The sequence below is a fragment of the Anguilla rostrata genome, chromosome 10, assembly GCF_018555375.3.
Source record: "Anguilla rostrata isolate EN2019 chromosome 10, ASM1855537v3, whole genome shotgun sequence".
In the NCBI taxonomy this organism is placed as follows: Eukaryota; Metazoa; Chordata; class Actinopteri; order Anguilliformes; family Anguillidae; genus Anguilla; species Anguilla rostrata.
In genome coordinates this window covers 20,318,509-20,335,483 of record NC_057942.1, presented here as the reverse complement: position 1 = coordinate 20,335,483, position 16,975 = coordinate 20,318,509, and the positions used below count along the sequence as shown (strand labels likewise).

General features: G+C 39.4%; 1 protein-coding gene across 2 annotated transcripts in view; it reads left to right on the top strand.

Moving 5' to 3' along the window:
- Positions 1–16,773, top strand: part of LOC135233753 (E3 SUMO-protein ligase ZBED1-like) — a 46,716-nt gene extending 29,943 nt beyond the window's left edge. The window contains exons 4-12 of one of the 2 annotated variants that reach the window (XM_064297613.1): positions 287–451; positions 633–873; positions 948–1,025; positions 1,169–1,204; positions 1,473–1,547; positions 4,146–4,319; positions 6,380–6,469; positions 6,668–6,740; positions 8,157–16,773. In XM_064297613.1, coding sequence (XP_064153683.1) covers positions 287–451; positions 633–873; positions 948–1,025; positions 1,169–1,204; positions 1,473–1,547; positions 4,146–4,319; positions 6,380–6,399 — 789 coding nt within the window. In that variant the 3' untranslated portion in view covers positions 6,400–6,469; positions 6,668–6,740; positions 8,157–16,773. Of the gene's footprint in view, positions 1–286; positions 452–632; positions 874–947; positions 1,026–1,168; positions 1,205–1,472; positions 1,548–4,145; positions 4,320–6,379; positions 6,470–6,667; positions 6,741–8,156 lie in introns of those variants that run through there. The other variant, XM_064297612.1, reaches the window with a different exon arrangement.
- Positions 16,774–16,975: the final 202 nt, after the last annotated feature.

The window sequence follows — 16,975 nt, the reverse complement described above, 5'->3', positions numbered from 1 at the left end:
GCAATTTTTTGCAATGTAGCACAACATGAACATGGAAATTTCATTCTTCGTTGCATGCATCACTATATCTGATATAATGTGGTTTAAATAGATAAATAATCCCTCTAAATATGGAAAGCACCTAATTAAGAAAAATTAACTGCTTGGTAACATTGTGGGATTGCAACTCTGAAACTAAAACCTGCATACACAGGGGGGGCCCACGACCGAGTTTGGGAATCAGTCCTTTTGAAAGTGTCCTTTTATTGAGACGGATTGAGAGGAATTCACTGTGTCACATGTCCAGGCCACGTGGAGCCCGCCCCTGTCCCTGTCCCTGCCACTGTTCCCATCAGAGTCAAGGATGACACCAGCGATGACGAGTCCAGTGATAGCCATTCCAGCAACACTGAAACGGAGGCAAGCGATTCATGGGATACTGAGGACAAAGTGGGTGATGATGGTGATGAAGGTGACCTTTTGAGTGCGCTCTCGTATTTTCACACTGTTCCAACTTTTCTCCGCTCCACCAAATTTCTGTTAAGCTGTGATAAAAAGTGATAAAAAGACTAACTTCTCTATTGGCTACACATTTTAGTGACTTGTGTTATGCATAGTATTTTATTGTGTTTTTTTGCCCTTTTCCTCTGTAGGTCTGTTCACATGCTTCTCTGGGAAGCCGTACAAGTACAAATCCTTGTATGACAGACATCAGAGGAAAAGGTGTGGAAAACACGTGGGCGGAGTCTCAAGCAGTAGGCCAGTTCCCACGTGTTTTCATCTTGGCATGGAAGCGAAGGGCACGGCGAGGCAGCCCTCTCTGGACAAAGCGAGGTGAATATTTTCCCTCCATCCTTGGTCGCCATTTGGACACACTCCCGGAGCCCGGTGTCGGTGAGACGACAAAGACGACCATCAGATACATAAGGAGACAGCTTTAGGGCCTAATTTTCTCCCCCTTTCTTTAGCCTTCGCAGGTCCCTGCCTGGTTGGTATGGATCCTGTCCTGCAGGTCCAGCAGTGGGTGGTTGACAGCGTCCCAACAGGTGGGAGAATGAAGCTGCTTTGCTGGGCTTTCGGCAGCGCCTCGAGGAAGGGGCCATGTCAGTGCTCATAGCTTTGATTAAAAGCCTTGTGCTGCATTGTCGCTTAACTGACTGACTTCATTCTCCTTTGGTTTTGGTAACAGATCAGCTGGTGTACTGCTGTAGAGTCCCCTACTGCGGTCAGTTACAATCACTTGGCAGACACTCTTATCCGGAGCGACATACAGTAGTTGAGAACATCAGTGTTCTTCTCAGGAATACAGAAATGTGACATCACCACGAAGACACAGAGGCTCATTTTAACCAATAAGTGTAATGCTTACATAAAAAGCAACAGTTTGTACAGTAACAAATGAAAGCAACACTTGTACTGGAGTTTGTAACCAGTCTAATGTGTAAAAGAGTTTTGAGCAGCATAAACACTGCACTTGTATTTTCTTTCCTCAGAGGAAGCGGCTACATCCGTAGGGAAGGGGAGGGAACCAGAGGGTGGTGAGCTGTCTGCAGGCAAGGATTCGGCTGGTAAATATGTTGTTCTGCTCCAGTATTCAGTGTTATGTCATACACAGCGCCCTCTTCTGGGGTCCAGATATGCATACGAAACCGCATGTGTGCAACACAGAAACGGCTAATCTCAAGTAATCCTTGTGTGGCTGTTCATGAAGGCAGAGGCAGTTGCAGATCTTGGAGGGATTTGGACGGAATCTGACAAAAAATCCTGCTTTCATTCTTAAAGTCTGTTTATTAGGCCTGGCATCGTTGCCTTTCAGGCATCAATAATTGTGAAAATTTTTACTGTATGTATAAGACATTGATGCCTCAGATTTCTTGATACAGCAATGTGGCGATCAATATTCAATATATAGATATTTTATGATTTCCCTACTGTTTGTATAATGATCTTCAACACAGGGATCACAACATTGACGAGTCAGAGCAGACTCTTAGCCCAGCCATGGTTTTGTCTGGTAGGCATTGCCATTTCGGCATGGAATGCTATAATCTGACTGAATGTACCCAATTCAGCTGACTTACTTAGAGATCAGCAATGTGGATTTTTTAAGGCTGAGATCAATGATGTGGATTTTCGCAAGCAGGAAGCCCAATCAACAGATAACTGAGGATTGTATATATATTTGTCCCTCATGAAAATAAAAAAAATGCCATGTGTAAATTTCAGGTGAGAAATGAGAATTCATACCTAATATCATGTTTAAATGGATCCTGAAAAATGTTATCCTCAGATTGAATGCTGTCTTCTCGTAGACAGACTGGTCTATTATGTTAATTACGCTAATTAATAGTGAAACAAAATTACTGCTGCAAAGCAGTGATTCCAGGGTCTAAGCAGCTAGTGCAAAATTATGCTGGTATCAGCCATGTCCATACTCATTGAACAAAGAGTTCATGTTCAAAAAATGTTGTGGTCAGACTTATGGTTCATGAGAGGAAGTATTAAGTATTACTTTTTCAATTGCGAAAATAGCCAATAATGCTGAATATTTAATTTAGTAAAGAACCCAGGTTTGTCAGGCAATCAACACCATTCAATTTTTGACTTACTGCATGTCAGCCATGTCCATCTAACAACACCATGCATTTAACATGCATACATTTATACTTTAAAGCCCAGCAAACCACAAAGCTGAATACCCCAGAGCACCAGTGAATTTGAAAACCCTATCGGCAGCCACATTATTTGTGCTATTGACATCATTCAAGTTTTGCCTTCAGTAGAATGAGCCCTTAAATTTAGAACATTTTTCTAGGATGAAGACCAAGTCTGGAATTAATCAGATCAAAAATTGGTGTTGTCACATAGCAACATATGCTAATTTTCAGATACTGAAATATGATTGCCTCACCTTCCGCCGTCTTTGAACATAGAAACTTTTTGGCCATACACCGTTCAAGTTTTGTCTTTTTCCGAACAACGTGCCATTTGATTCTGAACATGTTTCAAAGCTGATGACAATGTCTAGAATTAATTACAGTGATTTTAATGGACACACCCAAAAGAGTCAATTTGATTGGCTCGCCAGCAGCTATTACTTGGCAATTTAGTCAGGGAGTAGTTCAAAAGCGAGTCACACCAAATCTGTTCATGGCAAGAAGATTTTGTTGTTTTTCAAAAAAATTGAAAATAGTGAAGAAAATCTTTTGGGCACATATTATTTGCCCAATATAATATTTCTTACTGAAAGAGGTAGTCTAATAGTTACATGTCTCTTAAGTCTTACGGTTCAAAAGTTATGACTTTTCAAATTCAAATGTTTGAACATGTTCTATGTTCAACTAGGTCACTTGCCTCCATATTCTAATAGATCGTAATTTCACATGTCCCTAACATGCCATAACAATAGGGTTCAAGAGTTTTCACCATACTGTCCTGGAGAAAGATAATTAATTAATTAATTAATTAATAAGAATAATAAAAATAAACAGCACAAAAACAATAGTGTTCCAGCATCTTTGCTGCTTGGACCCCTAAATATCACTGCAAGTAACGATACATGGGCTCCATGCGCACACAGCCAATTATATGGCACTTCACAGATGGCCAATCTGTGCCGAACTCACACTATGGCAATACAGTCTCACTTGTGGTTAGGGCAAAACTGGGGACAGAGGGAAATGGCTAATAGGATTTCCAAAATTGCAGCAATCCAAGATGTTGATGACAAATAAGGTGCAGATATGCGTTCCAGATGAGGAAGTTGATCACTACAGCAAATTCTTAATCTCTAAAAGACAGCAGCAATTTTTTGTAAATATCTGATTAAAATTAAATGAAGTGCTCTATAGCATCACCATGTGTTTCAATTGGCCCAATACTTTAGGCTGGTGTTCCTGATGGGAGTGCCAATATAGCTACCAAGTTTCATGATCATTTTATGGCAAATTGCTTGGGAGTTATTAGCATTTTTGTGATAAGCCCACATGGATTTTTATTGGCTTACTGTGGTCATGTTTTTTAGAGTGCTGGCTTTCTTTGCACGCCTGCTTTAGAGCACCAAAATTACTTGGTTGCCATTGGGAGGTATGTTTCATAGGTCTCAGCCATGTGGTTAAGCTAAAGTACAGAGAGCAATGGCTAATTGCATTTTCATCGTCTGTCAGGGGGAAGACGGGCAGTTTGTCTGTTGTGTGGGAGGCGCTTCAGTCAGAACACGGCACTGGATCAGCATATGGCGTCAGCGCACTACAAGAGGTTCTGGTATCGATGCAGCAGCTGCAACATGAGCTTCAAGGCTCAGACTTGCCTCTGCAGACATGTACTTCAAGCACACTGCGGTGAGGGATGCTGCCTGGTGGGTTTTCAAGCTGGTCAGAGCTACCATTAGCCAGCAAAGAATTTACAGAAAGTATTGAAATAACTTAAGGAAATTACTAAATAGAACACTGTACAACTGTACAAAAAAAGTCATTTACTACACTACCAGTTAACAGCTAACGGCTTGCATGTGTCAATGATAGCTGGAAATATAGCCGTGTGTGTGATGTAATTGTGTGTTTGGTTGCTAATCACTTAGCAATTAGCAATTGTTTTTTTAATTAAACAGAATTTTTTAATTATATACAATTAGTGAAAGCATTATTTTTTCATATGCAAACAAACATTCTAATGTCATTAATTATTTTGAAGGAAATAGGAAAACGCCATTCATTTATCCTATAGGTCATCTGTTTGTTTGATCCAGAAGTCTCAAAAATGCTAACAAACCTGAATGGAATGCTATTATATTCAAATAAAATTCTGTGTAATCTCTTCTGGCTGACTGGAAGCAAATCCCTGCAGCAATGCTCCAACATCTAGTATAAAGCCTTCCCAAAAGAGTGGAGGTTGTTATAGCAGCAAAGGGTGGACCAACTTCATGTTAATGCCCATAATTTTGGATGAGATGATGGATTTCAGGTGTCCACATACTTTTGGCCATGTAGTGTAGTTTTGGTACATTAAGTAAATGTACCACCCACTACATTATTTTTTTTTTTTAACAAAGTGTTTTATGATATGGCAAAATCCATATCGTGGTACGTATCATACCGGTATTCATGTTAATAATGGTATAGCATCCACTCCAACTGTGCATATATACATATGCTTGTGTGTATGTCTACATGTGTATTTTTCATGCGTGTGTGTTTTTGCATGTTTGCATCTGTCTGTATATGTACACTACCGTTCAAAAGTTTTAGAACACTCCCATTTTTCCAGTTTTATTGAAAATTTTAAGCAGTTCAAGTCCAATGAATGACTTGAAATGCTACAAAGGTAAGCGGTAAACTGCCAGAGGTTAAAACAAAAGTTTAGGTTACCAAAAACTGAAGAATAATGTACATTTCAGAGTTATAAAAAGGGCCTTTTCAGGGAACAAGTAATGGGTTAAAAACTTACAGCTTTTCTGCAGCAATGGAAGTAAATTAAGCCTTGAAAGTTGATGCAAGCAATTCCTACAGGTGTCCCAACTTTTGTTGATTACTTACAAACCCTCTGTCTGTATAAAATCAGTGTGTTACTACAACATGTGAAACATATTTGGACAATATTGCATAATGGCAAGAAAAAGGAAATTAACAAAGGAAGAAAGACAGACCATTATAAGCCTGAAAAGTGTAGGTCTTTCCTTTAGAGAAATTGCACAGAAAATCAACGTGTCAGTGAGTACAGTTTCCTACACCATCAAAAGGCACTTGGAAACTGGAGGAAACTCTGACAGGAAGAGGTCCGGCAGACCCAAAGCCACAACAGAATCAGAAGACAAGTTTCTGAGAGTCAACAGCTTTTGTGATAGGCGGCTCACAGGACAACAGCTTCAAGCACAGCTTAACAGTGGTCGAAGTAAGCAAGTCTCAGTTTCAACTGTAAAGTAAAGACTTCAAGCTGCAGGTTTGACAGGTCGAGGGGAAGTACATAAGCCATTGCTAAAATGGCAAAATAAGAAAAAGAGGCTTGCCTGGGCCATGAAGCACCGGCAGTGAACTACTGAAGACTGGAAGAAGGTCTTATGGACTGATGAATCAAAATTTGAAATCTTTGGTTCATCACGCAGGGTTTTTGTATGCCGTCGAGTAGGCGAAAGGATGGTTTCTCAGTGTGTGACACCAACTGTCACACATGGAAGAGGAAGCATGATGGTCTGGGGCTCTTTTGCTAGATCCAGAGTCGGCCACTTGCACAGAGTGACTGGCACCCTGAACCAAAAGGGCTACCACAGCATTTTGCAGCAAGTGTGTGCATACTTCTTTATGTTTGCGTATATGTGAATGTTTTTGTTTGTGTGTGAATGTGTTTGCATGCATGTGTGCTTGTTTTTGGGGTCTTCTGCCATGACTACACTTTGGTTCTGCAGATTTGAAGAAGCTGAAATAGTGCGTGTGTAAACAGAGGTACCGGGCAGCGCATCAGCTTCAACGTCATGTCCTAAAACAGCACTCTGGCCGTAAGCTGCTTTCAGATCCCCTTTACACACAGACTCGCTCATTTTACATAGTATGTTTTACCCTAAACTTATACATTTAAATACTTTTCATGCTTATGTGGTGCTGTTAAAACCACTTTTTTATGTGTTGAAGTTAACAGTTTGTGTATTTCCGTGTAGATATTCAGTCTGAAACATGCGTGTTCGCCTTTCCCACAGGGCATCAACAACCATGACCCGGCCCCACGTGCCACACCTTCCAGTACCTCACCCGCAACACCTGATGATAAGAGTACTTCCATCCTGTTCCTCTTTCTTTCACCGATAATACGCAGGGTCCTTCAGGGTAGTTGCGTTGCCCCTTCAGTTGAATACAAGACAGACTCTGAATGCCTATTCCTTTTCCTAAATTGATAACAGAATACATCACATCATTGGTATTGGCCCTCAAATTTCCAGATTTTTTAATGTTTGGATTTTCAAAGGTGTGAGTGAATACAAAACTTTCAAATCGCAGGATTCCTTAAACAGGAAGACTGCCAGCAGCGAATATACATAGTTTGAAGTAACTATTGAATAAAGATATCCAAGAGTGTAAAATATCCAGTTCTTGTTAATTCTGAAGTTGTTTAAGAGCAGAGTTCCTCTGGAAGAATAAATTTGTAGTGCATGTTGTTTTTCTCGTTGCCGTTTTTGAATTCAAAAGATTGCAGGTGATTAAGTGCTCCAGCTTCCCACTAGAGGGCACAAATGTTTGTAGAATTGCATTGTTTCTGATTTGCTTCAGAAAGCCTAAGTGTGTGTTGGGTGTTTTCTGGAAAAGTATTTCCTTTCAGAAGGGTTGGCATATAGGTTTTTATTCATTTCATTCTTGTACAGTTGATGGAACACTTACTACACATAATACGGCAATACACTTTCAGTGTGAAGATGCATTTTTCTTTTGTAGAGAACTACTCGAATATAGCCTACTGAACCACTTTTGAAGATAAATTTTGCTGAAATGTGACTGTGATCACTATGCACAATAGTAATATTGTGTAATATTTGTATTTGCTTTGTGGATGACATACACTTGTGCGTGCATATCATTTATAATACACCCCCCACCTTAGTTAAATAGGGCACCAGTCAGTAAGTCCCAACTGTTTTAATCGCTCCAAAGAACTGGATAGTAAAAATAAGGATGTCAGAAAATTAAAATTTAATTTCCTTATTTTATGAATAAACTAAATGTGTGCCAAAACATGAACAGTGAGCATGTAATTCAGGAACATTTTTAGTCTAGTGGGTTAGTCCAGTTGGCTATCTTTAGAGTGTATATTTGTTTCAATGTTTATGTAGCCGTTATAACTGCTTCTGGGTGGAAGGCATACAACATCTACAGCTTTGAGTTAAGTATGATTGATAGGATCAACATCTGTTCAATTTGACCTTCTGGCTTGACTTCCGTCTACTCCATGGTGTGACACTTGCTACTTCATCAAGATGTTTTAAATGCAGGCAAAATTAGTGATGAAACTGCCATCAGCAGTTTTAATTTGCACTTTTTGAAGCAGAAATTAGCCATTTATTGAGGTAAAAGATATGAATATGCATTTCATGCATCAAATGGGTTTGAAGATTACTTTGTGAATAATTTTTATATTGAGGCTTAAAGTCATCACAGGATGTTTATCATCAGAAACATACATTTTTTCTCTTACAGTTTCTTCACGAGGGATAGAGTAGGAGAGAGCACCAACTCCTTGGTGCTTTAAAAGGTAAAGAACATATTTAGCAGTTTCCTTTTGATTTCAGCAGGTGTAGTCTCTCTGGATGGTTTCGGGGTGGAAGGGGCCTCCTGACATTGGGGTGTGGGAGCTGGCTTTGAAATGGAGTTTAATGTCCTGAAAAAACAAATTTGTTGAAATTAGGCACAGCAATTGATCTGGGTGTTTTAACAACTAATATTTGTTTAAAGCAGGCCAGTGTTTTTCATGTTACCCACTTTCTGCTCAACGAAAAGCTTTGGTGGGCCAGTACAGACAAGCTGGCACCTGGGTGTTAGAGCCCAGACTTGATCCTTCAAAAAAGGCAGAGCGGAAAGCTAGCTGAAAGCAAACGCTCTAAGAGGACGAAGTTTGTTATCCCGCTGTGGGAAAAGCTTTGATGGTGGCTGCTATTCATGACCCCCTTGGGTCATGAATAGCAGGACCTTACATCATAGACTGTGGTTTGAAGATGCAACTAAGGCTTTTGGATAAACACTGCGTAAATGTTGCATTTGTCCCATAGTGTGAAATAGGAGAGATGTGGGTGATAACCTTGGGCTTCAGGCATGCATTCAAACAATGATTTTGGGTGGAGTATTGGTCCTGTGCTAAACACGCTAAGCTGAACAAAAATTCAGCCATGTGAACAACCCAACAAGTAAATACCCAGAAGTATAAATAACTATAAAAACCCAGCTGTAATTATACAAAATAAACTGTACATACCCATCTGTATAAGTAACTGTGAATACCCACCTGTTTAAATGTTTGGAAATACCCAGCTGTGTAAATAACCAGAAATACCCGGCTGTATAAATAACTATACAGCGGGGTATTTATAGTTATTTATACAGCTGGGCATTTACAAGCATTTATACAGATGGGCATGTACAAATAACTGTACATACCCATCTGTACAAATAACTGAATACCAATCTGTATAAATACTTCTAGATACCCAGCTGTGTAAATAACTACATATCCAAAAATATAAGTAACTGTAAATACCCTGCTGCAGTAAGTATTTGGACCGCGTCGCAATTTATGTTGCTTTGGGTCTGTACTCTAGTTCATTGGATTTGAAAAAATGATTATGAGGGTAAAGTGCGGACTGTCAGCTTTAATATGATATATTTGATATCATATCCATATCGATGATCAGTGTGGGAATTATAGCCATTTTTTACAAATAGTCCCCCCATTTTAAGGGAGCAAAGTGAATTGGACAATTGGCTGCTCAGCTGTTTCTTCGCCAGTTGTGTGTCTTCGCAGAATGCAAAGTTCATGCACATGAAAGCTAGCAAAAGGTCTAGTGTTGACTCTAAGTAGGAAATTTGCATTTGGAGTCTACTGTTGTCTCTCAACATGAGGAGCGAATATGTTAATACCAGTAAAGCTGGCAATATGGAGGCTTAAAATCTGAATAAATCAATCAGAAACAGCCAAAACATTGAGTGTGTCACAATCAACTGTTTGATACATTATCAGGAAGCAAGAATGCACTGGTGAGCTCAGCAATAGCACACAACCTGATAGACTAGAGAAGACCACTGTAGAAAATGACTGAAAAATACCTTAATTTATGAAGAAAAAAACCCCTTTTCTGTCATTTCTGTCGTACTGATCAAGAACACTCCAGGATGTAGGCATAGATGTGTCAACGACTCCCATAAAGAGAAGACTACATCAGCATAACCTCAAGAACGAAATGGACAGATTAGAGTTTGCTTAAAAAGCACATCATAAACAGTTCTGAAACAGAATCTTATGGACAGATGAGAGTCCATAAGTATTAATCTGTAACAATTGTAGGGTGTTTTACAGTAGTGTGCCCCTTATCAGACCCCCAAAGGAAAACAGACTGTGTTTACTGGGCTGACCGGGAGTCAGCTTACAGATTGCACAAGCAGGATCAAATGCTGTTATGATTGTGTTTTTATTTAATGACTTTAGGTTTCCTTTGATCCTTGGGTATATACAGTAAGGTGAAAAGTGGAATGGTTCAAGGAAGCCATCGGCGTGGCATTCATGTATAGCCATTCCTCAACGCACATTGTGCACCATTGTATAACAAATTGCAATCACTTTAACCTGGCATTCCTCTTTAACTCGTACCACTCCACACCTGAAAGTTTTAAGGTCCTAACAAACACATAGAACTCAGGATATCTGCACCTCGTAGTAACTCACCTGTACACTAGTGCCGTAGCAGGATACAAAATTGTTTCTGTGCAGGTTACACACAACAGAGGCACATCCACATCTGCCAAGATAGATAGTAATCCGTATAGAGCCAAACTGTTAACACAGAAGAAAGTTTAAAACATTATTTTGCAGTCAGATAACAGATATCATTAAATTAATCTTGCTCCAGAAGTCTACATGCGTCACTACACTTCGACTACACTTTGCCGCTTAGATACTTCCGTTGTTTGGTGTATCTAAGGGGATTCTTACACAGTGATGGAAAGAGGAAAGTATGCTGAAACAGCACCTGGTGGTGGAGGTAGTGTTATGGCTTGGGAATGTATGACTGCTCACTTCTTCATGTCTTCATTAATATAACTACTGATGGCAGCAGCAGGATCAATTCTGATGTGTACTGAAGCATCTTATCTGCTTATATCCCACCAAATTCCTCAAAACTCACTGGACAGCACTTCTCCTTACAGCAGGACAATGACCACAAACATACTGCTCAAGAAACCAAGAAGTGGGCCAAAAAGTGTAATGTTTTGACTGGCCAAGTCAATCACATATCCGGAATCCAACTGAACAAGTATTTCACTTGTGGAAGACAAGACTAAATTGTTTTATTTCAAATGCAATGTGCTGGTGTACAGATCCAAAACAACAAAAATGTCACTGTCCAAATACTTATGTACTGCACTGTATATAAACTGAATATACCACTGTTTAAATAACATTGCATTCCCATCTGTATAAATAACTGTCATGAAAAAAATATTTCTCCCTAATTTCTTCTATTATTGCATATTTGTAACACTAAATTGTTTCAAATCTTTAAACAAAATGCAATATCAGACAAAGGGAAACAAAACATTTTAAAATTATTTTATTTAATAGAAAAAATTATGTGAAAAAGTTATTTCCTCCTTAGTTACTCAATCAACCAATTAACAAATTTTAATTGATAAATTCAGTTGATTGAACATAGCCAGGCTTGATTGCCTCCAGCCCGGATGAGCCTCACTCATATTGATCCTTACCATCAGAATGAAGTAGTCAGCACAAAGTTTCTACAAGCACACTATGCCAGATCAAAGGAAATTCTAGAATAGATGAGAAAAAATCTGTTGAAATGTATCAGTCTGGAAAGGGTTACAAAGCCATTTTGAAGGTTCTGTGACTCTACTGGACCACATGGAATCTTCTCAGGAATGGCTGGCTTGCCAAAATTTCTCCAAGTGCACAGTGTGATCTCATCTTGTAGTCACAAAAGATCCCAGAAGAATATGCAGCAAACTGCCGTCCTTTCAGTCTTTAGCTGTGGTCAGTGTTCATGACTCCACGATAAGGAAGAAACTGAACAAATTGGAATTCATGGGAGAGTAGCAAGGTGGAAACCACTGTTAACTAAGAGAAACATCAATGTCCATCTCACATTTGCAATAAAAGTACCTGCATGATCTCCAAGCTTTTTGGGATAATGTTCTGTGGACAGGTGAGTTTTTGACTACTCTGGTCACATTACATTATGTCTAGAGAAAATATAGCATTTCATGGTAAAAACATAGTACTGTACCAACAGTCAAACATGGTGGTGGTCGTGTGATGGTATGAGGATGCTTTGCTGCCTTGTGACCTGGTCGACTTGCCATTATTGAAGGAACCATGAATTCTTGTATGTACCACAAAATTATTAAGTAGAATGTCCGGTCATCTGTCATCTGTCCATGAGCTGAAGTTGAAGCATAATTAGATTATGCAGCAAGACAATGATCCAAAATACAAGTCCAAGTCCACATTTGAATGGCTGAAAAGAAACTAAATTAAAACTTTCAAGTGGCCTAGTCAAAGTCCTGACTTGAACCTAATTGAGATGCTGTCTCAGGACCTGAAATGAGCAGTTCATTTAGTTTGTCTGAATTATAGCAGTTCTGCAAAGTGGGCTAAAATTCCTCCTTGCAACAGTTGTTGCTGCTAAAGGTGGTGCAACCAGTATGTGTTTCTGCACGTAAGTGCTTAATTTATGTCATTTATTGATGAAGTGTCAAGTTCGCTTCTACGGAGCGGACATGCTGGTTAGTAGCTTAGCCTCAAGTGTCAAGCTGGCCTTACGAAGTTGACACACTAGATAGCTGAGCATCAAGTGTCAGGCTGGCCTTAAACTGTCTTCTCTGTTTCTATTTCTATGGGGCTCTCGTCCCTTAACTTGCCCTCAAAGACCGCTCCAGTCTGTTTCCTCGGCCTGAGTCCATGGGATTGCTCCAACTCTGTCCCTCACCACCCAGGTCCTCTAAGCTGCACATCACTGAACTATACCATTTGGTCTTCAATTATTCCTGTTTGCTTTCACCTTTCATTAAATGAAATAATTTAAATACTGTGTTCTGCTTATTCAAAGGTACCCTTTGTCTAATATTACATTTTTCCTAAAGATCTGAAACCATTCAGTGTGACAAATATGCAGTAATAGAGGAAATCCAGAAGGGGGCAAATATTTTTCCATGGAACTCTATATTCCCAGGTGTATAAATAACTATCAATACCCAGTTGCATGGATAACTATACATACTGTTTCGTAAAAACAGTAAATACCCAGAAGTTTAAATAACCAAGAGGGAAGCTGTGTAAACGAACCTAAATGTCAAGCTGTATAAATAAGTTAACAGTCAGTTGTATTATACAATACAGTATGTTACGGTATGTACCGAATATATAAACTACTAAATGGACATATATAGCAGATGTAGTCGGTCACTTACCTGGATTAAGATGACTACCAAGCAAAGACACAGTTTTCTTTGTTACTCAAGGGCAGGGATCTCAAGCTCAAGTCCTGGAGGGCCACAATTTCTGCTAGTTTTCAATATATTTCTGCACTTAAGTGCTTAATTTAAGTCATGGATTGGTTAAAGTGTCTGCTCACCATGTTTCCAAGGGCTAAATTAGCTGCAGATTCAAAGGAAATCACAGAACACAGCAGACTGCATCCCTGTGGGACTGGAGTTTGAGCCCCTTGGTCTAGAGGCCTGGACAGGTTTCTGGGCTTTGAACCATTGTTGGGGCGAATCATTGTTCCTCTCCCCTGTCCAAGTGTGCTTACCATACAAATTGTTTAAGGATGACCTGTATTGCTTATATTTAGCACAATGTTCATATATACTGCATATCTAGAGATTGACTGTAGCAATTGGTAAGGTCCACAAAAGGCTAACTCAAACCTATTCTCTTTTCACTCTGCCTCACTGCTCTCACCTGCTCCTGCTCAGAGCCCCTAATCATGTGTTCTGTGTAGACAGGCCCTCTTGCATCACTATCATTTTCTGCCTTGTGGGATTTGAATTCACATCAGTCAAATCACCTATGATTTTTAAATTTTTTTTGTAGAAGGAAAATGAATGCAATAAAACGTGATTGTATCACAGTGGAAATTTAATGGTGTCTGAAATTTAAAGTGGCTGTAGAAATACTGGTGATGGACAGCTGATATGGAGTATATTTCTGTGTATGGGTGTTGTGTGTGATGGTGGGGAGGATCATTCAGATAATTTTCTGTGGAATTTCCTGAATGATACCCGAGTCCAGAGGCGATTCTAGGATCAGACCTTTAGGGGGGCTATGTGACATGCATACAGTGCCTTGCAGAAGTGTTTAACCGCCCTGCTAAATCACTCATTTCATTGGATAACAATTAATACAATAATATTTTTCTATATATGATATTTTAATTTACAACAATACTTTTAATGAATTACTAGTAAGTAACATGAGTTTTACACCACAAAATATTTTTTAAGAAAATGAAAAATGGAATATGCTGTTTGCAAAAATATTCAACCCTTTTCACTTTGGCAAACCTCAATTCAATTAGAGTACACAATGTTACCTTTAGAAGCAACCTAATTAGTTGGGTGGTCTATTTATTGTAGTGTATAATAATAATGGTTCCGAATGAACAATCACAGATTTCAATACAATACACCTGTTTTAGAGAGGACCCACAGTCAGTTAATGAAACCTGAGGCAAAGACTCAAACATAATGACCAATACTTTCCAAAGTAAATAACCATTAATAATAAACTAACTTTAACAGTACCCACACAAATGAAATTCACGCACTGCCATGTTTAAAATCTGAAATTAGAAAATTTACAAGCAGACTAGCGCAGAGATGATCTAATGTTAGCCGTTAGCTAGCTAGCTAGCTTGTGAGCTCGCTAAAATTACGTTAATACATCGCCAATGACATTGAATCAACTGCACAGTAGTATCGATTTGACCCAACGTTCTCTGTCAGAACATTCAGCAATTTTATTTGCTAACGTTTCAACTTACTTGTATTTTTCTGCGCCATGAAATCCTAAATTATTTCAGAAAATAATAATGATAATAATAATAATAATAATAATAATTTTATGTTTTTTAGGGGTGCTGAGATGAAATTTAGGTGTGCTTGAGCACCCCTAAAAAGAGTCTAAAATTGCCAATGCCTAAGTCATCTCCAGATTCAAGTGTTTGCTCAGAAAAAGAAAAGAAAAAAATCTGTGTCTCTGTCCTCCATGTAAACCCATCTGGAAAAGTTTGCTCAATTCAACAGGATCAATGTCAATTTGTGGTTCCTCTTATGGGCCCAGCCCCAATATTGGACTACAACATGTGTGAGATGCAAGCAATGTTGATATGTACTCTCCAGTCACACGAATCGAGGGCGTTTAAGGAAAATGTCTTTCCTCCACAGCACGGTGGTTCTTAATCCCAATTCTGTGCATTTGAGCAGAGGAGGATCATGGGACCCCCCTCACCAACTGGGGTGGCCCCATTTCCAGTGATGCAAGCTTCAAAACGTCAGTGGTAACCCCCCCCCCCCCACCCCCCCCCCCTTCATCCTGAATTGATTTTAAGGAAATCTGATGATGATACACTGACATCTGTTTAAAATCTCTTCAGTGTTAATCTGTTGCACAGTAATTATCTCCGCCAGGCAGGGAGCCTGGAGGGGATCATTTGTTTGGTTGCGTGTGTGTTTGTGTCTCTGTCCAGAGCTAATCTTGCATACTACTGGGCCGATCAGCCTAATATTTGTTGTGCATGATGACAGCAGGCCAAAGACCTGAATTCTTGAATATTTTGCAAATCGGTCAATGACAAGTATTTTATTTGAATTAATTTCCGTAATTGTTGTCCATTGAAATACATTGAGTGATAACTCCTAACCAGCCGCTAGGGGCCGCAAGTGATCAACAACTGCTTCCATTTGGAATGCCTGGCAGAGATCTGCACTCTACTGAGTGGACTCTTCTAGTTCCTTTTTCTGAAAGGAAACTGGTTGTCAGAGTGGTGTTTCTGTTAATACGGTGACAAAATTGAAGCGACTTCTTAAGTATGTAAGGCACAATTTTGAGTATTCCTGGACTTTCACCAATGCTGAGGACTGGTAAAGCCACAGATGCCACAAGTTATATTTGGCAACCAGCAACTGGAAGACCAGGCCATGGGCCTACCAGGCAGAGGGGTCAAACATACAGGCAGATAACCCCCCTGGAATACTAGGCTATGGACAATACCAGCCAGAGGGGTCAACAGGGCAGAACAAGACTGGACACCGACAGAAATAATACAACGTTGTAATGTATCGACAGTGCCACAGCACAAGAAATGTGCATGAATGTAGAACAGAATGTGAAAGAGAGAAAATAGTTAAGGAAATATATGAATGTGGAACTGTAAGTGAAAGAGGCAGTGATGTATAGGAATAAATGTGGGAATGTGGTCAGAAGTAGGGTGTATCAAAAATGGGGTTTACCTACATGAGTGTCTGGATAACAGAGGGACCATGACCTTAGAACTCCATAGAGAATTATCTTGGATAGTTACAATCATAAGATCGCATGCAGTTGCACAAAGAATCTTATTTCTATCAATAGATCACAAAGGAATATACTCTGCGGTTTCTCTGTTCTTGGAGGAGAAGGGGTTTTTGTGCCTATTCCTGTCCAGACTTTATGTGGGCAAACAAAGGGAACTGTGGGTATGGAATGCTTGCTCAGGATTGTACTTAAGGGAAGCTCAAAGAAGCATTCAGGGAGACACTGCTTAACAGTTCTCCTGGTACCATAGTCATTGCTGTACGGAGTCATTTAGTTATGTAATTTGTCAGTGAACATGTTCATGTTTATTTGCCATAGCAAGCATGTGATTCTGTATTCAGCTATAGGTAATGAATGTTTTCCTATTTTATGTCATTGACATAACTGGTGATTATGTATTTTTTTAATTAAATCCTCATATTTCCATCCCATCTGCATCTTCCTTCCTAATCCTTTTGCAGCCTCATGAATACCACTAAGGGCTGGTGCATACAATGCTGAGTAAGGTAACAAGTCTCGAGATTGATTTTCTAATAAATTCCTGGTCTTAAGGAACCTCTGAGTACCATGATAGATAACAAGTTTCAGGATATGAGTTTCTAAAAGAGATTCCTAGTCCTAAAGGAACCTCTGAGTATTTAGTTGTGAGTAACAAGTTTCAAGATATTAATTTCTAAAATTAGATTCCTAGTCTTAAAGCAACCACTGAGTATTGTGT